The following is a 25536-nucleotide window of genomic DNA, read 5'->3' as shown; positions in this document are numbered from 1 at the left end:
TATATATGTGTATATATATATATATATATATATATATATATATATATATATAAAATATTATTAGAGACAAAACGGTTTTTTTGACTATTTATTAAAATTTTATGTATTGATTAAGTCTTTCCTTGTTTGTTTTGCAAAATAGTGGTTTTGTCTCTAATAATATTTTATAATATTTTACTATAAAATTGGATTTAATCCTAAATCTGATTTTTCCCTGTAAATTTGGATTTATTCCCTAATATTTATTATTATTATATATATATATATATATATATATTATATATATATATACATACATATATATATATATACATACACACACACACAACACTAGCATTGTTGAGAGGCTGAGAAATTCACTTCACAATAATGAGGTGGTGGTAGTTGTAGTGGAGGTGGTAGTAGTAATAATAATGATGCTGGTGTTAGTATTAGTAGTAGTTGTGGTAGTAGTAATAGTACTGATGGTGCTGTTAGTAGTAAAAGTAGTAGTAAGTCTGTCCTTAGTTACCTGTGCCATGTGCTGCTCCATGTTAGCGTGACCATCACAAAGAGGAGAGGCAGGCTTCTGTGCGTATTTCCGTCGATGTTTATCGTCCACCTCAGTCAGGTACCAAGTGCCAGGGTACAGGTGATCTGTGGATCCAATAGGAACATATGGAGCTGCCATAGATAAAAAAAAAACAGAGAGAAATAGACAGGATGGCCATGGTCGGAACACGTATCAAACACATGCTGAAGACAAAAACGTGTAGCATCTTTTATTAATTACTTGCTTCAGTCATTAGACTGCGGCCATGCTGGGGTACTGCCCTGAAGAATTGACTTCAGTACTTGAATATTTTAAAGCCTGGTACTTATTCTATCAGTTTCTTTTTGCTGAACTGTCAAGTTACAAGGATGTAAACATACCATCACCGGTTGCCAAGCAGTGGGGGTGGTGCTGGTGATGATAAAAACAGACACAAAGACATGCACACACACACACACACAAATACATAACAAAAGCTTTTCTCAGTTTCCATCAACTAAATCCACCCACAAAGCTTTGGCTGGTCTGAGGCTATAGTAAAAGACACTTGCCTAAGGTGCCAAGCAGTGGAGGCGCAATGGCCCAGTGGTTAGGGCAGCGGACTCGCGGTTTCGATTCCCAGACCGGGCGTTGTGAGTGTTTATTGAGCGAAAACACCTAAAAGCTCCACGAGGCTCCGGCAGGGGATGGTGGTGATCCCTGCTGTACTCTTTCACCACAACTTTCTCTCACTCTTACTTCCTGTTTCTGTTGTACCTGTATTTCAAAGGGGCCGGCCTTGTCACTCTCTGTGTCACGCTGAATATCCCCGAGAACTACGTTAAGGGTACACGTGTCTGTGGAGTGCTCAGCCACTTACACGTTAATTTCACGAGCAGGCTGTTCCGTTGATTCGGATCAACCGGAACCCTCGTCGTCGTAACTGACGGAGTGCTTCCAAGGTGCCAAGCAGTAAGACTGAACCTAGAACCATGTGGTTAAGAAGCGAGCTTCTTACCACATAGCCATGCCAGTGCCTAGCCTATTTAATTCCTGCATTTACATGCATAGACTTCAATTTTTAACCCTTTAGTATTTAAACTGGCCCCTATCTGGCCCAAACATTCTACCTGTTTTATGCTCAAACTGACTAGATCTTGCCTCTCACACCTACCCTACAATGCCAGCCCAAAAATAAACAACCACATCATTAAAATCTCGAAGCTACAAGATAATTCATGAGTAATTCAGGATGTTTACCTTTTGACCGACAGATATAAAAAATAATGTTTTGTAGGCGCAGGAGTGGCTGTGTGGTAAGTAGCTTGCTTACCAACCACATGGTTCCGGGTTCAGTCCCACTGTGTGGCATCTTGGGCAAGTGTCTTCTACTATAGCCTCGGGCCGACCAATGCCTTGTGAGTGGATTTGGTAGACGGAAACTGAAAGAAGCCTGTCATATATATGTATATATATATATATATATATATATATATATATATATATATATGCGTGTGTGTGTTTGTGTGTCTGTGTTTGTCCCCCTAGCATTGCTTGACAACCGATGCTGGTGTGTTTATGTCCCTGTCACTTAGCGGTTTGGCAAAAAGTGACCAATAGAATAAGTACTGGGCTTACAAAAGAATAAGTCCCGGGGTTGAGTTGCTCGATTAAAGGCGGTGCTCCAGCATGGCCGCAGTCAAATGACTGAAACAAGTAAAAGAGTAAAGAGTATATACACACACAACAGGTTTCTTTCAGTTTCCGTTTACCAAATCCACTCATGAGACTTTCGTCAGCCTGAAGCTTCTGTAGAAGACACTTGCTCAGGGTGCCACGCAGGGGGACTGAACCTAAAACCAAGTGGTTGGGAAGCAATCTTTTTACCACACAGCCACACCTGCACCTATAAAAAAGCACATGGCCAGATGTTTGTTTATGGTGACCCCATTTGTCATCCCATCTACCGAAAGAAACCCTGTGGGGTGTGATGGGAACGGTGACATCATGTGCAGACCTAACCAGTTGGAAGCACAGTAAATTATAAGTTTCATCTGTCACATATATTTCAAACTGTGCAGTTCGGCAACAAGATTGAATAGTTGTATGAGAGGTCATGGGCAGAAGGGTTAGCACGCCGGGTGAAATGCTTAGCAATATTTCGTTTGCTTTTATGTTCTGAGTTCAAATTCCGCCGAGGTTGACTTTGCCTTTCATTTTTTCGGGGTCGATAAAATAAGTACCAGTTACGCAATGGGGTTGATATAATCGACTTAACCCTTTAGCATTTAAACCGGCCATATCCGGCCAAAAGTATTCTGCCTGTTTTATGTTCAAACTGGCCAGAGCTGGTCTCTCACACCAACCCTACAATATCGTTTTAAAAATTAACAGCAAGCCCATCAAAATCTCAAAGCTACAAGATAATGCTTGATTAGTTCAAAACAAAGTGGATGAAAAAAGCATTAATTTTGGCAGAATAATGCGAACACTAAAGGGTTAATCCATGTGTCTGTCCTTGTTTGTCCCCTCTATGTTTAGCCCCTTGTGGGTAATAAAGAAACAGATATTAGCTTTGTTGGTGTTGATGGTAGAATTGATGGTGGTAGTGATGTTAGTATTGGTATTATTATTTGTGGTGGTTAAGGCGGCGAGCTGGCAGAAACGTTAGCACGCCGGGTGAAATGCGTAGCTGTATTTCGCCTACCGTTACGTTCTGAGTTCAAATTCAGCCGAGGTCGACTTTGCCTTTCATCCTTTCGAGGTCAATAAATTAAGTACCAGTTACGCACTGAAGTTGATATAATCAACTTAATCCGTCTGTCTCCTCTGTGTTTAGCCCCTTGAGGGTAATAAAGAAATAGGTATTTCGCCTGCCGTTACGTCCTAAGTTCAAATTCCGCCGAGGTCGACTTTGCTTTTCATCCTTTCGGGGTCGATTAAATAAGTACCAGTTATGCACTGGGGTCGATATAATCGACTTAATCCATTTGTCTGTCCTTGTTTGTCCCCTCTATGTTTAGCCCCTTGTGGGTAATAAAGAAATAGGTATTTCGCCTGCCGTTACGTCCTAAGTTCAAATTCCGCCGAGGTCGACTTTGCTTTTCATCCTTTCGGGGTCGATTAAATAAGTACCAGTTATGCACTGGGGTCGATATAATCGACTTAATCCATTTGTCTGTCCTTGTTTGTCCCCTCTATGTTTAGCCCCTTGGGGGCAATAAAGAAATAGGAAGGCCAGGAATGCCACTGACAATGCAAAAGCACTAGGGGACAGAAATCATCTGAGCAAATGGCTCAATCTGGCATTCTCTCTGTCATGAGTTCAATTCCTGGCAATGCACTGAGTCCTTGAGCAAGACACTTTATTTGCTCCAGTCCACTCAGCTGGCAAAAATGAGTAGTACCTGTATTTCAAAGGGCCAGCCTTGCAACACTGTATCACGCCAATTCTCCCTGTGGACTACATTAAAGCTACATGTGTCTGTGGAGTACTCAGCCATATGTATATTAATTTCATGAGCAGGCTGTCCCACTGACCAGAACAACAAGAACCCTCGTTGCCATAACTAAAGGAGAAAGTGCCAGATTGAGCTTTTGCATCGTCAATGGCATTCCTGACCTTCTGCCCATGGCCTCTCAGACGACTATTCAATCCTGTTGCAGAACTGCACGGTTTGAAATATATGTGACAGATGAAACTTATAATTTACTGTGCTTCCAACTGGTTAGGTCTGCACATGATGTCACCGTTCTCATCACACCCCACAGGGTTTCTTTCAGTAGATGGGATGACAAATGGGGTCACCATGAACAAACATCTGGCCATGTGCTTTTTTATAGGTGCAGGTGTGGCTGTGTGGTAAAAAGATTGCTTCCCAACCACATGGTTCTGGGTTCAGCCTCATCATGTGGCACCCTGGGTAAGTGTCTTCTACAATAGCTTCAGGCTGACAAAAGTCTCATGAGTGGATTTGGTAAACAGAAACTGAAAGAATCCTGTTGTGTGTAATTATATATATATAATGACAGGCTTCTTTCAGTTTCCATCTACCAAATCCACTCACAAGGCATTAGTCGGCCCGGGGCTATAGCAGAAGACACTTGCCCAAGATGCCACGCAGTGGGATTGTGCCTCCAAGCAAGCTACTTACCATATATATTACACACACACACATACATACATAGAGTCAACAGATAAGATCCAGAGATTCTTGGTATAGAAAACGCTTAGTTGCACTTACAGGATTTGAACCTACACCCTGAAATCTTCACCGAGGAATAAGTCTGATGGGTAAAGAGTGACTATACAAGGAATCTGAGTGAGTAGATATGGAGATAATGATACACACAAACAATGTTACCTACGGCAGACTTGGCTACATTTTCTAGCAGGTTGAATTAAACAGTGGAATTTTGCTTCAAACCTGCCATTGAACACCCTCATAGTTTTTTGATTTTATGGAATTTTCAGAAAATTTTTGCAAATTTGTATTTTCCCACAGCAATTTATAAGATTACAAAAAGAACCTTTTTTTTTATAATTTTCCAAGTTTAAAGAAATTTTTTTAATATTTTTCAATTAAAAAAAAAATCACAGTTTAAAACACACAACCATACATTTTTTTTTTTTTTTTACTTGTTTCAGTCATTTGACTAGGGCCATACTGGAGCACCGCCTTTAGTCGAGCAAATCGACTCCGGGACTTATTCTTTGTAAGCCCAGTACTTATTCTATCGGTCTCTTTTGCCGAACCACTAAGTGACGGGGACGTAAACACACCAGCATCGGTTGTCAAGCAATGCTACGGGGACAAACACAGACACACAAACACACACATACATATACATATATATATATACATATATACGACAGGCTTCTTTCAGTTTCCATCTATCAAATCCACTCACAAGGCATTGGTCAGCCTGGGGCTATAGCAGAAGACACTTGCCCAAGATGCCACGCAGTGAGTGGGACTGAACCTGGAACCATGTGGTTGGTTAGCAAGCTACTTACCACACAGCCACATACATCACATTATTTACATTTGATGGATATTTGCCCTCATCTTTGTTGTTAACACAACGTTTCAGCTGATATACCTTCCAGCCTTCATCAGGTGTCTTGGGGAAATTTCGAACCTGGATTCTCATTCCCAAGGTATTTTTTGATGTTGTTGTTGTTATTATTATTTTTATTCAGGTCCTTTCTCTGTTGGGACACAAAGTTCCACTTGTGAAGACCTGTTGAGGCAAGTGGAAATCAGAATCAACATCAAATGGAAATTGTAGCTGTGATACCAGTGCTTCCGTGCCGGTGGCACGTAAGAAGAACCATCCGAGCATAGCCGTTCACCAGCCTCATCTGGCACCTGTGTCGGTGGCACGTAAAAAGCACCCACTACACTCACGGAGTGGTTGACATTATGAAGCGCATCCAGCTGTAGAAACACTGCCAGATCTGACTGGGCCTGGTGCAGCCTTCTGGCTTCCCAGACCCCAGTTGAACCGTCCAACCCATGCTAGCATGGAAAGCGGACGTTAAACGATGATGATGATGTTGTTATCATTATGCTTGGAATTGAACTCAGAATCTTGGGGTTAGTAGTCCCTACTCTTAACCACTACGCCATATGCCCATGGGCAATTATGAAGTGAATTTTAGGGCTTATAAATATAATATTTTCTATCCTTCTATCATATATCAGTATACACAAACACACTTCAGCCCATGTAAAACCTACCGATATGATGTGTCTTCTCGCGGAGTTGCAACGTTTCCTCAAATTCTTTGGGACTGAATTTCACCCGAGATTCTAACCGAGTTCTGATGCCACTTATCGAGTGGTAGAGTTTCTCAAGGGAAGATCCACTGGAATTGTCCTGGGTGATGTGGAGGGAGAACATGGAAGAGGCCAGGCCGGAACCATAGGAGAAGAGGACGATTCTTTGTCCTGGTAGGTCTGCAAGTGATTGGCTGGAGAAGGAAACAAGATAATTAATAAAAATGATACAATATTGTGTGATATGTGTGTGCGTAATGTATATTACACACACACCTACATAAATACATCCACGTATGTATATACATATAAATAAAGTTTATCCAAACAAGAAAACAAAAAGACAACAACGCGAGGATGTGGAACAAATAAAGTATTATTAGGCGCTCAGGAAAAAAGGGAAGAAGGAGGGTATGACGTTTCGAGCGGAGCTCTTCGTCGGAAACACAAGAGAAAGAAAGATCCCGAGGTGGGAGGACAGAGGGAAAAAAAATGCAAGTGGTCTTCACCAGGTCACATACTGAAAAGGCGGAAGTGGTAAACAAGAGGGAGCACACACACACACACAGGGTGTGATGGATAAATTGTTGCCTTTTTATAATTTAATTTCACGCATGCACATAGTTTTTTTTTTGATTTTGTTGACTACACAGTATAGTAGGGTCAGTCGGGCACTGTCTGTGAGAAAAACAGCACCATGACGCAATTTCACTGCCAGAAATTTGGAAACAACATGCTGTACTGCTTGGCATCTGTGCTGGAAGCTCTAATATGAAAATTTCAGAGCGTTTGGGTGTCTATATGAGGACAGTGCAGAGGACTTGGAACGAATTGGATGAATCTAATGGCGATTACGAAGGTACGGTAGCTTTGAACACTCACTCTCTGGAACCACGCCATCCCTAACATCTGGCCACCCAACTCCCCAGACTGCAAACCCCTCCGTTATTAGGTGTGGAGCGTAGCTGAGTGAGGGACCAGCAAAACTCCTTGTAACACCAAAGATAAACTGAAGGCAAGGATTATACTCTCTACTCTTTTTACTCTTTTACTTGTTTCAGTCATTTGACTGCGGCCATGCTGGAGCACTGCCTTTAATCAAGCAACTCGACCCCGGGACTTATTTTTTTGTAAGCCTAGTACTTATTCTATCAGTCTCTTTTTGCCGAACCGCTAAGTGACGGGGACGTAAACACACCAGCATCGGTTGTCAAGCAATGCTAGGGGGACAAACACAGACACACAAACAAACACACATATATATATATATATACATATACAACGGGCTTCTTTCAGTTTCCGTCTACCAAATTCACTCACAAGGCTTTGGTCGGCCCGAGGCTATAGTAGAAGACACTTACCCAAGGTGCCACGCAGTGGGACTGAACCTGGAACCATGTGGTTGGTAAACAAGCTACTTACCACACAGCCAGTCCTGCGCCTATGGTAGCATTCAACAACTTCAACAAGTAGACTGTCCAGAAGCGTTGCAGGAAATTCTGAAGTTGTCTGGAGTTGTAGTTGAAGCCAATGGCGATTTCATTGAATAAATTTACTCATTAGTATTTCAAGATATTTTTATGTAATTTTGGTATATTTATCTCTTAAAATGAGATGTCAGTGTTATTTTCATTTTATGAAATTTAGATGACAATTTATCCACCGCATCCTGTATATATACCAACTACTGTTTTATGGTGAGCTTGCAGAGGGGAAATGCAATTGGTGTAAACCTAAAAAGAAGGGATCTTTTCGGTTTGAACGGCAGTTTTTAACATAATTTCTAGGTAACTAAACACTTTTAAACTTCGTATTCTGGTAGAATGTGTTTATAAAACATCTTTTTCTCTTGGCTTTATTGAGAAAATTCTATAGTTTGTAAGATATGGATCTTTTCGGTTTGAACGGCAGTTTTTAACATAATTTCTAGGTAACTAAACACTTTTAAACTTCGTATTCTGGTAGAATGTGTTTATAAAACATCTTTTTCTCTTGGCTTTATTGAGAAAATTCTATAGTTTGTAAGATATTTGGTCTTTAATTTCTTGCATTTCTGCAATTTCAACCAATCACTGACGTCCATTGAGGTAAAAAAAAAACATTCTGTGCCGTATGAATATGTCCCTCGTTTAAGAAACAGATTGGGTTTATTTACATTTGTGAAGAAAAAAAGATACCCTTCCCCCACCCCTAACCCTACCCCTAACTTTCGGATCTTTTCGGTTTGAACGGCAGTTTTTAACATAATTTCTAGGTAACTAAAGAATTTTAGACTTCGTATACAGGTAGAATGTGTTTATAAAACATCTTTTTCTCTTGGCTTTATTGAGAAAATTCTATAGTTTGTAAGATGTGGATCTTTTCGGTTTGAACAGCAGTTTTTAACATAATTTCCACGTAACTAAACACTTTTAAACTTCGTATACAGGTAGAATGTGTTTATAAAACATCTTTTTCTCTTGGCTTTATTGAGAAAATTCTATAGTTTGTAAGATATGGATCTTTTCGGTTTGAACAGCAGTTTTTAACATAATTTCTAGGTAACATTATGCAAACAGCCACAAAAAATAAAAAAGTGAAAACAAAACAAAAATGTGAGGTATTTTTGCCATCCCAATATGGCTAACCACTAAGGGTGGGTGTTACTGTAGCTTGTAGCCCCAGGAGAACATCGTCTCCAGCTGGCTTTAGGCACACTTTCTGTGCCCTATCGGTATTTGCAAAGGGAGGTCATCCTTCCCTTGTCAACCTAAGTGATACGCACAGACTGCAGTTTCTAGGTATTGACCCGTCATCAGCGTACGACAATCACCGGTTTTCGATGGAAGGGTCCCAATGCAAATCCTTATATCCTTTTTCCAGTACCTTTACGTCACTGATCTTGAAAATCTGTATGCAAGCAATAATAAATCTCTGAACGAAGTATAAACAGTAACTGCACGACAATGTGAGGTATATTTGCCATCCCAATATGGCTAACCACTAAGGGTGGGTGTTACTGTAGCTTGTAGCCCCAGGAGGACATCGTCTCCAGCTGGCTTTAGGCACACTATCTGTGCCCTTAAGGTATTTGCAAAGGGAGGTCATCCTTCCCTTGTCAACCTAAGTGATACGCACAGACTGCAGTTTCTAGGTATTGACCCGTCATCAGCGTACGACAATCATCGGTTTCGATGGAAGGGTCCCAATGCAAATCCTTATATCCTTTTTCCAGTACCTTTACGTCACTGATCTTGAAAATCTGTATGCAAGCAATAATAAATCTCTGAACGAAGTATAAACAGTAACTGCACGACAATGTGAGGTATATTTGCCATCTCAATATGGCTAACCACTAAGGGTGGGTGTTACTGTAGCTTGTAGCCCCAGGAGAACATCGTCTCCAGCTGGCTTTAGGCACACTTTCTGTGCCCTTAAGGTATTTGCAAAGGGAGGTCATCCTTCCCTTGTCAACCTAAGTGATACGCACAGACTGCAGTTTCTAGGTATTGACCCGTCATCAGCGTACGACAATCATCGGTTTCGATGGAAGGGTCCCAATGCAAATCCTTATATCCTTTTTCCAGTACCTTTACGTCACTGATCTTGAAAATCTGTATGCAAGCAATAATAAATCTCTGAACGAAGTATAAACAGTAACTGCACGACAATGTGAGGTATATTTGCCATCTCAATATGGCTAACCACTAAGGGTGGGTGTTACTGTAGCTTGTAGCCCCAGGAGAACATCGTCTCCAGCTGGCTTTAGGCACACTTTCTGTGCCCTATCAGTATTTGCAAAGGGAGGTCATCCTTCCCTTGTCAACCTAAGTGATACGCACAGACTGCAGTTTCTAGGTATTGACCCGTCATCAGCGTACGACAATCATCGGTTTCGATGGAAGGGTCCCAATGCAAATCCTTATATCCTTTTTCCAGTACCTTTACGTCACTGATCTTGAAAATCTGTATGCAAGCAATAATAAATCTCTGAACGAAGTATAAACAGTAACTGCACGACAATGTGAGGTATATTTGCCATCCCAATATGGCTAACCACTAAGGGTGGGTGTTACTGTAGCTTGTAGCCCCAGGAGAACATCGTCTCCAGCTGGCTTTAGGCACACTTTCTGTGCCCTTAAGGTATTTGCAAAGGGAGGTCATCCTTCCCTTGTCAACCTAAGTGATACGCACAGACTGCAGTTTCTAGGTATTGACCCGTCATCAGCGTACGACAATCATCGGTTTCGATGGAAGGGTCCCAATGCAAATCCTTATATCCTTTTTCCAGTACCTTTACGTCACTGATCTTGAAAATCTGTATGCAAGCAATAATAAATCTCTGAACGAAGTATAAACAGTAACTGCACGACAATGTGAGGTATATTTGCCATCCCAATATGGCTAACCACTAAGGGTGGGTGTTACTGTAGCTTGTAGCCCCAGGAGAACATCGTCTCCAGCTGGCTTTAGGCACACTTTCTGTGCCCTTAAGGTATTTGCAACACCCACCCTTAGTGGTTAGCCATATTGAGATGGCAAATATACCTCACGTTGTCGTGCAGTTACTGTTTACATCTAGTTAAGAGATTTATTATTGCTTGCATACAGTTTTTCAAGATCAGTGACGAAAAGTTACTGGAAAAAGGATATAAGGATTTGCATTGGGACTCCCTTCATCGAAAACCGGTGATTGTCGTACGCTGATGACGGGTCAATACCTAGAAATTGCAGTCTGTGCGTATCACTTAGGTTGACAAGGGAAGGATGACCTCCCTTTGCAAATACCGATAGGGCACAGATAGTGTGCCTAAAGCCAGCTGGAGATGATGTTCTCCTGGGGCTAGAAGCTACAGTAACACCCACCCTTAGTGGTTAGCCATATTGAGATGGCAAAAATACCTCACAAAACAAAAATCATACACAGAAAAGGAGAAACTTCAAAAGATGCCCTTTAACCCTTTTGATACCAACCCGGCCAAAACCACCTCTGGTTCAGTTGTACAAATCTCTTATTTTCATAAGTTCTGAATTAAAATCTTCCACCAAAAACCTTAGTCACAATTTATGTTCCTAACTCTAGCTGAATGATAACCAAGTTATTTTACTAAATTCTTTGTTATATTTAAAGTAATTGAAAGAAACACAGAGCATCTCAACAGAAATATGGTAACAAAAGGGTTAAGAAGAAAAATAATCAGCAGAAGACATGAGAGAAGGAGACCTCAATGTGGTTACTCTATATGCTAGAAATAATAGCCAAAATTTCCTTCAATCCACACCCTTTCAACTGCTTCTAATGTCTGTCTACCCAAATGTAGAAGTGTTTTTAACCCTTTCAATACCAACCTGGCTGAAACCACCTCTGGCTCTGTACTACAAATGTCTTGTTTTCGTAAGTTTTGAATTAAAATCTTCCACCAAACCTTAGTCACAATTTATGTTCCCAACACTAGCTTAATGATAACTAAGTTATTTTACTAAATTCTTTGTTATATTTAAAGTAATTGAAAGAAACACAGAGCATCTCAACAGAAATATGGTAACAAAAGTGTTGAAATATACAATAGAGAAACAATTCTTAACCCTTTTCGGTACCAACCTGGTTAAAACCAGCTCTGGCTCTGTAGTACAAGTATCTTGTTTTCATAAGTTCTGAATTAAAATCTTCCACCAAACCTTAGTCACAATTTATGTTCCTAACACTAGCTGAATGATAACTAAGTTATTTTACTAAATTCTTTGTTATATTTAAAGTAATTGAAAGAAACACAGAGCATCGCAAAATAAATACAGTAACGAAAGGGTTAAGAAGCCATTCATCCTTACTGCATTATATAGGAGAGTAAACAGCTGTAGACTGATGGAGTGTACATGTTTCCGATTCTGTTTGCCAAAAAAAGAGACGGTTTGGTTTTCTGAAGGAATGCCTTTTCACTGCACTTCACAAACGTAGATTCCACTTGCTTATTAAAGTATGTAGACTCCAGTTCAATTTTCCTGCAAATAAATAAATAAATAAATGCATAATTAATAAGTTCAAGAGATTATGTAAATGATGGCTTTATGCTCTAAATAAACAATTTTCAACAATTGCAGTGTGGAAGGTGTTTGTAAGCCATTTAAGAAACACACAAAAGCCGTTCGATATAGGATGGTCTTTCTTGCAGTTTCCATCAACCAAATTTGCTCATATGGCATTGGTTGGCCAAAGGCAATGGTAGAAGGCGGCAAGCTGGCAGAAACGTTAGCACGCTGGGCAAAATACATAGCCATATTCGTCTGCCGTTACGTTCTGAGTTCAATTTCTGCTGAGGTCGACTTTGCCTTTCATCCTTTTGGGGGTCGATAAATTAAGTACCAGTTACACACTGGGGTCGATGTAATCGACTTAATCCGTTTGTCTGCCCATGTTTGTCCTCTCTGTGTTTAGCCCCTTGTGGGCAGTAAAGAAATAGGTAGAAGGCATTTGGCAAAGGTGTCATGCAGTGAGACTGAACTGAACACGACATGGCCATGAGGCGAATTCCTTAGTCATTGTGCATTCGTATATTACAAGGAATCAAAAAAATAAGCAAAACAGATTACGGAGATGTACTTGCATAGCAAGTGACTTGATCTGAGATCATGTGCTGGAACGAAAACAATTGCAGCGTGGAAGGTGTTTGTAAGCCATTTAAGAAACACACAAAAACTGTTAGATTCACTTCAACATTTAAATTTAATTTGTCAAAATATTTTCATCGCTTTAAGACCGTGACCTGTTCACTGACAAAAATCCATGCTGAATAAGGTTTATATATATATATATATATATAATTGCAGCGTGGAAGGTGTTTGTAAGCCATTTAAGAAACACACAAAAGCCGTTCGATTCACTTCAACATTTAAGTTTAATTTGTCAAAATATTTTCATTGCTTTAAGACCGCGACCTGTTCATTGACAAAAATCCATGCTGAATAAGGTTTATATATATATATATATACAATTGCAGCGTGGAAGGTGTTTATAAGCCATTTAAGAAACACACAAAAGCCGTTCGATTCACTTCAACAGTTAAGTTTAATTTGTCAAAATATTTTCGTCGCTTTAAGACCGCGACCTGTTCACCTGTATGCAACACAGATTTTTGTCAGTGAACAGGTCACGGTCTTAAAGCGACGAAAATATTTTTACAAATTAAACCATTATTATTATTATCATCATTATAGTTGTAGCTTGCTTGTTGTTATTACTGTTTGTCCCATGAGTAAAGTTTCTTTTTTAATCTTTTTTAATATGTCGGTTCGGCAAAACAGATCGATAGAATAAGTACAAGACAGAATAAACAAGTCCATCCGTCCAGCTAAACCTGTTCACTGACAAAACTTCGTGATGCAGCACGGAATTTTGTCAGTGAACAGGTCGCGGTCTTATAGCGACGAAAATATTTTGACAAATTAAACTTAAATGTTGAAGTGAATCGAACGGCTTTTGTGTGTTTCTTAAATGGCTTATAAACACCTTCCACGCTGCAATTGTATATATATATATATATAAACCTATTCAGCATGGATTTTTGTCAATGAACAGGTCGCGGTCTTAAAGCAATGAAAATATTTTGACAAATTAAACTTAAATGTTGAAGTGAATCGAACGGCTTTTGTGTGTTTCTTAATGGCTTATAAACACCTTCCACGCTGCAATTGTATATATATATATATATAAACCTATTCAGCATGGATTTTTGTCAATGAACAGGTCGCGGTCTTAAAGCAATGAAAATATTTTGACAAATTAAACTTAAATGTTGAAGTGAATCGAACGGCTTTTGTGTGTTTCTTAAATGGCTTATAAACACCTTCCACGCTGCAATTGTATATATATATATATATAAACCTTATTCAGCATGGATTTTTGTCAATGAACAGGTCGCGGTCTTAAAGCAATGAAAATATTTTGACAATTAAACTTAAATGTTGAAGTGAATCGAACGGCTTTTGTGTGTTTCTTAATGGCTTATAAACACCTTCCACGCTGCAATTGTATATATATATATATAAACCTTATTCAGCATGGATTTTTGTCAATGAACAGGTCGCGGTCTTAAAGCAATGAAAATATTTTGACAAATTAAACTTAAATGTTGAAGTGAATCGAACGGCTTTTGTGTGTTTCTTAAATGGCTTATAAACACCTTCCACGCTGCAATGTATATATATATATATATAAACCTTATTCAGCATGGATTTTTGTCAATGAACAGGTCGCGGTCTTAAAGCAATGAAAATATTTTGACAAATTAAACTTAAATGTTGAAGTGAATTGAACGGCTTTTGTGTGTTTCTTAAATGGCTTATAAACACCTTCCACGCTGCAATTATATATATATATATAAACCTTATTCAGCATGGATTTTTGTCAATGAACAGGTCGCGGTCTTAAAGCAATGAAAATATTTTGACAAATTAAACTTAAATGTTGAAGTGAATCGAACGGCTTTTGTGTGTTTCTTAAATGGCTTATAAACACCTTCCACGCTGCAATTGTATATATATATATATATAAACCTTATACAGCATGGATTTTTGTCAATGAACAGGTCGCGGTCTTAAAGCAATGAAAATATTTTGACAAATTAAACTTAAATGTTGAAGTGAATCGAATGGCTTTTGTGTGTTTCTTAAATGGCTTATAAACACCTTCCACGCTGCAATTGTATATATATATATATAAAACCTTATTCAGCATGGATTTTGTCAATGAACAGGTCGCGGTCTTAAAGCAATGAAAATATTTTGACAAATTAAACTTAAATGTTGAAGTGAATCGAACGGCTTTTGTGTGTTTCTTAAATGGCTTATAAACACCTTCCACGCTGCAATTGTATATATATATATATATAAACCTTATTCAGCATGGATTTTTGTCAATGAACAGGTCGCGGTCTTAAAGCAATGAAAATATTTTGACAAATTAAACTTAAATGTTGAAGTGAATCGAACGGCTTTTGTGTGTTTCTTAAATGGCTTATAAACACCTTCCACGCTGCAATTGTATATATATATATATATAAACCTTATTCAGCATGGATTTTTGTCAATGAACAGGTCGCGGTCTTAAAGCAATGAAAATATTTTGACAAATTAAACTTAAATGTTGAAGTGAATCGAACGGCTTTTGTGTGTTTCTTAAATGGCTTATAAACACCTCCACGCTGCAATTGTATATATATATATATATAAACCTTATTCAGCATGGATTTTTGTCAATGAACAGGTCGCGGTCTTAAAGCAATGAAAATATTTTGACAAATTAAACTTAAATGTTGAAGTGAATCGAACGGCTTTTGTGTGTTCTTAAATGGCTTATAAACACCTTCCACGCTGCAATTGTATATATATATATATAAACCTTATTCAGCATGGATTTTTGTCAATGAACAGGTCGCGGTCTTAAGCAATGAAAATATTTTGACAAATTAAACTTAAATGTTGAAGTGAATCGAACGGCTTTTGTGTGTTTCTTAAATGGCTTAAAACACCTTCCACGCTGCAATTGTATATATATATATATATAAACCTTATTCAGCATGGATTTTTGTCAATGAACAGGTCGCGGTCTTAAAGCAATGAAAATATTTTGACAAATTAAACTTAAATGTTGAAGTGAATCGAACGGCTTTTGTGTGTTTCTTAAATGGCTTATAAACACCTTCCACGCTGCAATTATATATATATATATAAACCTTATTCAGCATGGATTTTTGTCAATGAACAGGTCGCGGTCTTAAAGCAATGAAAATATTTTGACAAATTAAACTTAAATGTTGAAGTGAATCGAACGGCTTTGTGTGTTTCTTAAATGGCTTATAAACACCTTCCACGCTGCAATTGTATATATATATATATATAAACCTTATTCAGCATGGATTTTTGTCAATGAACAGGTCGCGGTCTTAAAGCAATGAAAATATTTTGACAAATTAAACTTAAATGTTGAAGTGAATCGAACGGCTTTTGTGTGTTTCTAAATGGCTTATAAACACCTTCCACGCTGCAATTGTATATATATATATATATATAAACCTTATTCAGCATGGATTTTTGTCAATGAACAGGTCGCGGTCTTAAAGCAATGAAAATATTTTGACAAATTAAACTTAAATGTTGAAGTGAATCGAACGGCTTTTGTGTGTTTCTTAAATGGCTTATAAACACCTTCCACGCTGCAATTGTATATATATATATATATATAAACCTTATTCAGCATGGTTTTGTCAATGAACAGGTCGCGTCTTAAAGCAATGAAAATATTTTGACAAATTAAACTTAAATGTTGAAGTGAATCGAACGGCTTTGTGTGTTTCTTAAATGGCTTATAAACACCTTCCACGCTGCAATTGTATATATATATATATATAAACCTTATTCAGCATGGATTTTTGTCAATGAACAGGTCGCGGTCTTAAAGCAATGAAAATATTTTGACAAATAAACTTAAATGTTGAAGTGAATCGAACGGCTTTGTGTGTTTCTTAAATGGCTTATAAACACCTTCCACGCTGCAACTGCAATTGTATATATATATATATATAAACCTTATTCAGCATGGATTTTTGTCAATGAACAGGTCGCGGTCTTAAAGCAATGAAAATATTTTGACAAATTAAACTTAAATGTTGAAGTGAATCGAACGGCTTTTGTGTGTTTCTTAAATGGCTTATAAACACCTTCCACGCTGCAATTATATATATATATATAAACCTTATTCAGCATGGATTTTTGTCAATGAACAGGTCGCGGTCTTAAAGCAATGAAAATATTTTGACAAATTAAACTTAAATGTTGAAGTGAAGTGAATCGAACGGCTTTTGTGTGTTTCTTAAATGGCTTATAAACACCTTCCACGCTGCAATTGTATATATATATATATATAAACCTTATTCAGCATGGATTTTTGTCAATGAACAGGTCGCGGTCTTAAAGCGACGAAAATATTCTGACAAATAAACTTAAATGTTGAAGTGAATCGAACGGCTTTTGTGTGTTTCTTAAATGGCTTACAAACACCTTCCACGCTGCAATTATATATATATATATAAACCTTATTCAGCATGGATTTTTGTCAATGAACAGGTCGCGGTCTTAAAGCAATGAAAATATTTTGACAAATTAAACTTAAATGTTGAAGTGAATCGAACGGCTTTTGTGTGTTTCTTAAATGGCTTATAAACACCTTCCACGCTGCAATTGTATATATATATATATATAAACCTTATTCAGCATGGATTTTTGTCAATGAACAGCTCGCGGTCTTAAAGCGACGAAAATATTCTGACAAATTAAACTTAAATGTTGAAGTGAATCGAACGGCTTTTCTGTGTTTCTTAAATGGCTTACAAACACCTTCCACGCTGCAAACAAGACAGAGAATGAGAAAAAACCCCCAAAAAACTTTGGTGCCACAGCATATTGGTTGAAGATTAATAAAAAATGTGTTAGACTCACCTGAATTCTTCAAGACCATTGTACAATCCGTTGAAGTCGGGATTGGGGTCTCGCAGAAAATCATTGAGTACAAGCCGGGCCAGAGATTTCTGCACCAGTTTACAGTATGGTGAATGAAACACAAATGCATTGGCGCTAGCCACAGTGAAGTTTTCTGAAGAATTCAAAGAAATTTTATGAACTATGTATTAACAAAAACATTTTTTTTTAATTTTAAATATCTCTTTTACTCTTTTAGTTGTTTCAGTCATTTGACTGCGGCCATGCTGGAGCACCGCCTTTAATCGAGCAACTCGACCCCGGGACTTATTCTTTTGTAAGCCCAGTACTTATTCTATCGGTCTCTTTTGCCAAACCGCTAAGTAACGGGGACATAAACACACCAGCATCGGTTGTCAAGCAATGCTAGGGGGACAAACACACACACACGCATATATATATATACATATATACGACGGGCTTCTTTCAGTTTCCGTCTACCAAATCCACTCACAAGGCTTTGGTCGGCCCGAGGCTATAGTAGAAGACACTTGCCCAAGGTGCCACGCAGTGGGACTGAACCCGGAACCATGTGGTTGGTAAACAAGCTACTTACCACAAAGCCACTCCTGCGCCCTATGTGAGTTCTAAAGATTTTTCTTTTTATATAATTCCTTAATTTCAATTTTCTAATCTCACCTATGATAACAAAATGATTCTCTCTCTCATGTAATAGCTGTGATTGTTACAGGAAACACGTAAGTTCTCCCTCTCTTTACTCTTTTACTTGTTTCAGTCATTTGACTGTGGCCATGCTGGAGCACCACCTTTAGTCGAGCAACTCGACCCCAGGACTTATTCATTGTAAGCCTAGTACTTATTCTATCAGTCTCTTTTGTCGAACCGCTAAGTTATGGGGACGTAAACACACCAGCATCGGTTGTCAAGTGATGTTGGGGGAACAAACATATACAGACACACACACACACACATATATATATATAAATATGCATATATACGACGGGCTTCTTTCAGTTTCCGTCTACCAAATCCACTCACAAGGCTTTGGGTCAGCCCGAGGCTATAGTAGAAGACACTTGCCCGAGGTGCCATGCAGTGGAACTGAACCCGGAACCATGTGGTTGGTAAGCAAGCTACTTACCACACAACCACTCCTATGCCTATGAAAGTTATGAAAAATATGGCTGTGATTTTGTGAAAATCCACTTTAACCCTTTATTATTTAAACTGCCCACATCCAACCAAAATATTCTACCTCTTTTGTATTGGAACCAGCCAGATCTGGCATATCACACCTACCCGACATCATTCTAAAAATATACTATTATATCATAGAAATCTCAAAGGTATGAGATTGCATGAGTAATTTAAAACAATATGAATAAATAAACATTAGGTTTGACAGATCAATCTGTATGCTAAAGGGTTTACTGTAGCTGTATTGATCCAAATATTCTACCGGCTTTATATTAAAACCAGCTAGATCAGACTTCTCCCACTTACCCTACAACATCATTCTAAAAATTAATCACATCATTGAAATTTCGAGATAATGCATGATTAATTCAAAACATAGGCATAGGAGTGGCTGTGTGGTAAGTAGCTTGCTTACCAACCACATGGTTCCGGGTTCAGTCCCATTGCATGGCACCTTGGGCAAGTGTCTTCTACTATAGCCTCGGGCCGACCAAAGCCTTGTGAGTGGATTTGGTAGACGGAAACTGAAAGAAGCCCGTCGTATATATGTATATATATATATGTGTGTGTGTGTTTGTGTGTCTGTGATTGTCCCCCCAACATCGCTTGACAACCAGTGCTGGTGTGTTTATGTCCCCGTTACTTAGCAGTTCAGCAAAAGAGGCCGATAGAATAAGTACTAGGCTTACAAAGAATAAGTCCTGGGGTCGATTTGCTCGATTAAAGGCAGTGCTCCAGCATGGCCGCAGTCAAATGCCTGAAACAAGTAAAAGAACAAATAAACATTACAATTGACACAGGAATCTGAATGTTGAAGGGTTACATTAGCTGTATCCATTTTTATGTTGAAACTAGCAAGGTCCAGCCTCTCACACCTACCCTACAATGTCATTCTGTAAGTAAACAAATCACATCATCAAAATCTCAAAGCTACGAGATAATTTTGTGCTGGTGGCACGTGAAACATTCGAGTGAGGACGTCGCCAGTGCCACTGGACTGGTTCCTGTGCAGGCGGCACGTAAAAGCACCATTTGGACGTGGCTGCTGCCAGTACCACCAAACTGGCCCTCGTGCCGGTGGCACGTAAAAAGCACCCACTACACTCTCGGAGTGGATGGCATTAGGAAGAGCATCCAGCTGTAGAAACACTGCCAGATCAAGACTGGAGCCTGGTGCAGCCTTCTGGCTTCCCAGATCCCAGTTGAACCGTCCAACCCATGCCAGCATGGAAAGAAGACACTAAATGATGATGATGATGATGATGATGCAGCTGAATATATTCAGGTACCCTAAATATGCTCACGCACCTTTCAATGCCATCATGTATCGTATGTACAGACTTAGTGGTGATATTGAAATACAAATTACCTATAAGGTGTTGCTGCTGCACTTTGCGAGTGTACTCCTGGTAGCACTTGTCCAGTGCATGCTGGTAGCATTGAATAGAGAGTTTCCCGTCCACTGTCGGATATTCAGAAGACATGTCTGGTTTGTAGAAATCGTACACATGTTGCATATGAGTAGCACGAACTCCTTTGAGAGAGAGAAAAAAACAGAAAAGTTAGACAGTTGAGGTGAGAGAGGGTCGTTTGAAAGGCACAGACGGCTCAAAAGTAAATAGACACCATTGAATTTGATTTCTGGGCCAGGCAATTTCCAAGAGTACGCGGACGATAAACACGAGTGCAAAAGTAAGGAATCAAACCCCAGGGACTGTCCCGCAGGCCAACATCCTTCCTAGCCAACCGAACAATCCATTTAACTGGCCAGTCACTTGGCAACAGCCCGTGAAGGGCTCCATTATGACGGTTTATCTGTCAACTGATCGGCTCTACCAGTGAGGCCCGAGAGTGAGTCCACCCGCAATTACGGGTCACAACAATCAGGCCCCTGCAGAAACCAATCCAGAGCCACCCAGGGACAGCAGCCTCTCCAAGGCGCTAACTTAGATGCGAGGTCAGATGCGGGATCCATGCACATAAGCCCCACCCCATCCAAACAGCAGATAGATTTCTAGAAATGAATACAAATGTAATTTGATGCATCTAAATCAGTGGTTTTCAACCAGGGTTCCGCCAGTACAGTCCAGGGGTTCCGCAAGTAGTTACAAAACTGCTAAAATCGGCAGTAATTTTTAATTCTCCTGTGCAGATATGTGTGCATAAGACTATTAAATTATTGCACAGGGGTTCCCCGAGCCAGTGGAATGTTTCCTTGGGGTTCCGCTCCAGCAAAAAGTTTGAAAAGCACTGATCTAAATACTTAATCTAGTGTTTAGTAGACATACCTTGTACATGATATACTAACAAGTTTGAAGCAAAGTAATCTCTCACCTATCGCAAGCGTTACATTCCAAAAGCCCTGTGATAGGTGAAAATCCGCAAAGTAGAAACAGTATTGTATTGCATTTTTTAAAAAATTATTTTTATAATTTGTATATATTTATCTTATTAGTTTGTAGCCCCAGGAAGACACCTCCTCCAGCTGGCTATAGACACACTTTCTGTGTCCTATCAGTATTTGCAAAGGGAAGCCATCCTTCCCGTCTTCAACTCATGATACACACGGACTCGGGTTTCTGAGTATTGACCCGAGAAACTCGAGTCCATGTGTATCATAAGTTGAAGATGGGAAGGATGGCTTCCCTTTGCAAATACTGATAGGGCACAGAAAGTGTGTCTATGGCCAGCTGGAGGAGGTGTCCTCCTGGGGCTACAAACTACAGTACCATCCACCCTTAGGGGTTAGCCATATTTAAATGGCAAATATACGTCACGATGTGTTGCAGCTACTGTTTATAACTCGCTCTGAGATTTATTATTGCTTGTTCACACTTTTTCGATATCAGTGTCTTTATGATACTGGAAAAAGTATATGTATTTGTGAAGGGAACCTGCTTCTCATCGACAACTGTGATTGTCACACGCCGATGACGGGTCAATATCCAGAAACTCAAGTCTGTGTGTATCATAAGTTGAAGACGGGAAGGATGGCTTCCCTTTGCAAATACTGATAGGGCACATAAAGTGTGTCTATGGCCAGCTGGAGGAGGTGTCCTCCTGGGGCTACAAACTACAGTAGCATCCACCCTTAGGGGTTAGCCATATTTAAATGGCAAATATACGTCACGATGTGTTGTAGCTACTGTTTATAACTATCTCTGAGATTTATTATATCTTATTAGGTTGTTCTGAAAATAATGGCTGCTCTAAGTGTTTTGTTTTGAAACAGTTTTATCATAGTATTTTAATTATATTTTAGGTGAATTTCGACATACGTATCGTGGCCGTTGCCAGCCTCGCCTGGCCCCCGTGCCGGTGGCACGTAAAAGGCACCATCCGATCGTGGCCGTTTGCCAGCCTCGTGTGGCACCTGTGCCAGTGGCATGTAAAAGGCACCCACTACACTTATGGAGTGGTTGGCGTTAGGAAGGGCATCCAGCCGTAGAAACATTGCCAGATCAGACTGGGCCTGGTGCAGCCTTCTGGCTTCCCAGACCTCAGTTGAACCGTCCAACCCATGCTAGCATGGAAAGCGGACGCTAAACGATGATGATGATGTAATAATTTATGTATGCTCTTTAATAATTTTCTACTCATTTCAGACAGAAAACATTCTTGAAGCATAGGTGCCCTTGATTATGAACATGACAAAAAAGGGGCCTTCACTGACTTTTCTTGCATCAGTTCAAGCTTGGGCACAATGCCTGCCAAACTGCTGCCAATACCAACAGAGCATGGGGAGAGGGGTCCACAAGTTATTGCATAGTATGAAGGTGGTTTCAGAAACTCCGTAGTGGTGATGAGAGCCTTGAAGATGAAGAAGGTAGAGGATGCTCATGCAGTCCTGATAATGAACAATTGAAAGCAATTTTTGAACAAAACCCATGTCAAAGTGTCAGTATTGCAACAGTCTCACACAATCTGAAGAAGATTGGTAAGGTGGAAAAGCTTGATAAATGTGTACCGTATAAGCTCAATGAAAATCGAAATGTTTGGCGTTTCAAAGTGTGCTCAATGCTTTTTCTGCAAAATACCTATGATCACTTTTCTTGACCGCATAGCCACTTGTGACGAAAACTGAATCCTTTATGAACTGTAAACAATCAGGTCAATGGCTTGATTGTGATGAGTCCCCCAAACATTTCCCAAAGCCAAAGTTGCATCAGCAAAAGATTATGGTGACTGTCTGGTGGTCTGCAATTGGTGTTGTCCATTACAGCTTTCTGGAAGCCAGTCAGAGCTTTACAGCAGAGGTTTACTGCAATCAACTCGCTGAAATTCATGCTCACTTGCAAAAAAATGAGACCTGCATTGGTGAATCGGCATGGCCCAATTCTGCTCCATGACAATTCAAAGCCACATGTTGCAAGAATGAGGCTGCAAAAACTCACTTAATTTAATGACCCTGAAAGGATGTAGGACAAAGTTGACCTCGGCGGAATTTGAATTCAGAATGTAAAGACAGGCGAAATGCCACTAAGCGTGTTAGTTCTACCAGCTCACTGCCTTAATAATAATAATAATAATAATAATAGTAATAGTAATAGTAATAATAATAATAATAAAAATATTAATAATGATAATAATAATAATAGTAATAATAATAATAATAATACAATGTTTACGTTGATCTAATATTAACGGTGCATTTGGTCCAATGAGCATTGCAATAGCAGCGGCACCTCCAGTACTGCGGGCGTTGCCGGATGCATATACTGCAATATCTCCTGCAACCACGACAGCATAGCGACCTGGAATTAAAGAGAAGAAAGAATGCACCAATTAAATTTAAATAATTAAATTTTAATGAGAAAACACACACAAAAATAAAAACAAAAATAGATAATGACAATAACATTCTTCCTTTTTATAAACCATCCCATGTTATGTTTGTTCCTTCTCGAGCCATGCCTGGCTCATAAGGGCCAGTTTCCTGGTTTCCTTGGCGTATAGGTTCCCCACCTGGACGGGACGCCGGTCCGTCGCAGGTGAGCTGCAAGATGCAGGAGGAAAGAGTGAGAGAAAGTTGTGGCGAAAGAGTCAGCAGAAGTTTGCCATTACCTTCTGCCGGAGCCGCGTGGAGCTTAGGTGTTTCGCTCATAAACACACACATTGCCCAGTCTGAGATTCGAACCCGCGATCCCTCGACCGCGAGTCCGCTGCTCTAACCACTAGGCCATGTGTCTCCACCAAAGTTGTGGTGAAAGAGTCAGCAGAAGTTTGCCATTACCTTCTGCCGGAGCCGCGTGGAGCTTAGGTGTTTCGCTCATAAACACACACATCGCCCGGTCTGAGATTCGAACCCGCGATCCCTCGACCGCGAGTCCGCTGCTCTAACCACTAGGCCATGTGCCTCCACAAACCATCCCATGCTGCTGAGATGTACATTAGTCCATCCATGCCCATCATATCTGAGTTTTGACCCTTTAGCATTCATATTACTCAGTCAAAGATGGATGAAATGCCCCTTAGTGGCTGACGATATGTGCATCTCTGATCACGAGCAGAAGTAGTGGGGGAGCATCATAGCCATGTGTTGAGAGGGATTCTTTGGGGTTTGAATATTTCACCTTTGGAAACATGGGTGGTTCGTTCAACATCCTTAAACAACCCTTATTCAAGGACCTTTTGAGCGGGATGGGTTACTCAACCAGAAGAAAATTCTAACTGGGCCCCACCTGCAAGGTCATGTGCTGTTTATCTTGATATGAGATCACCATGTCGCGCACATATGGTTGTGATGCATGTGCCTGGTGTACCCTTATCAGACAGGTAGTCATGATGGGTATATTGGGCTTCGTATATTTTACCCCAGTGTCACTTTGATGGCATGAACTGCTCTCTCACTCAATAATAATAATAATAATAATAATAACACCATGACAATGGTGATGATGGTGATGGTGGTGGTGATTGTAATGATAAATATGTAAAATATAAATGATGATGGTGATAGTCAGGTTGATGATGGTGGAGGTGTTGATGATGATGGTGGTGGTGGAGGTGTTGATGATGAGGATGGTGGTGGAGGTGTTGATGATGGTGGTGGTGGAGGTGTTGATAATAATAATGGTGGTGGTGGAGGTGTTGATGATGAGGATGGTGGAGGAGGTGTTGATGATGGTGGTCGTGGAGGTGTTGATGATGGTGGTGGTGGAGGTGTTTATGATGATGATGGTGGTCGTGGAGGTGTTTATGATGATGATGGTGGTTGTGGAGGTGTTGATGATGATGATGGTGGTTGTGGAGGTGTTGATGATGATGATGGTGGTAGTGGAGGTGTTGAAGATGATGATGGTGGTGGAGGTGTTTATAATGATGATGATGATGGTGGTGGAGGTGTTGATGATGATGATGGTGGTGGTGTTGATGATGATGATGGAGATGATGATGATGGTGGTGGTGGAGGAGATGATGATGATGATGATGGTGGTGGAGGTGTTGATGATGATGATGGAGATGTTGATGATGATGACAGTGCCAGTTTTGATGATGATGATGGACTATTGATGATGGTGATGATTATGGTGGAGGTGGTGATAATGATGACAGTGGAGGTGTTGATGATGATGA

At 39.8% G+C, this 25536-nt stretch overlaps 1 protein-coding gene across 1 annotated transcript in view; it reads right to left on the bottom strand.

The window, feature by feature from the left end:
• LOC115226627 (hydroxymethylglutaryl-CoA synthase 1) overlaps positions 1-25536 on the bottom strand; it is a 39016-nt gene that overhangs the window by 2151 nt on the left and 11329 nt on the right. The window contains exons 3-8 of the mRNA XM_029797640.2: positions 23589-23714; positions 20330-20494; positions 17764-17917; positions 12103-12273; positions 6256-6488; positions 512-663 (exon numbers count right to left, since the gene is read on the bottom strand). Of these exons, the coding sequence (XP_029653500.1) occupies positions 512-663; positions 6256-6488; positions 12103-12273; positions 17764-17917; positions 20330-20494; positions 23589-23714 (1001 nt within the window). The remainder of the gene's footprint in view (positions 1-511; positions 664-6255; positions 6489-12102; positions 12274-17763; positions 17918-20329; positions 20495-23588; positions 23715-25536) is intronic.

The sequence above is a fragment of the Octopus sinensis genome, linkage group LG30 (assembly GCF_006345805.1).
Source record: "Octopus sinensis linkage group LG30, ASM634580v1, whole genome shotgun sequence".
Lineage (NCBI taxonomy): Eukaryota > Metazoa > Mollusca > Cephalopoda > Octopoda > Octopodidae > Octopus > Octopus sinensis.
This window is presented reverse-complemented; position numbering and strand designations above follow the sequence as displayed.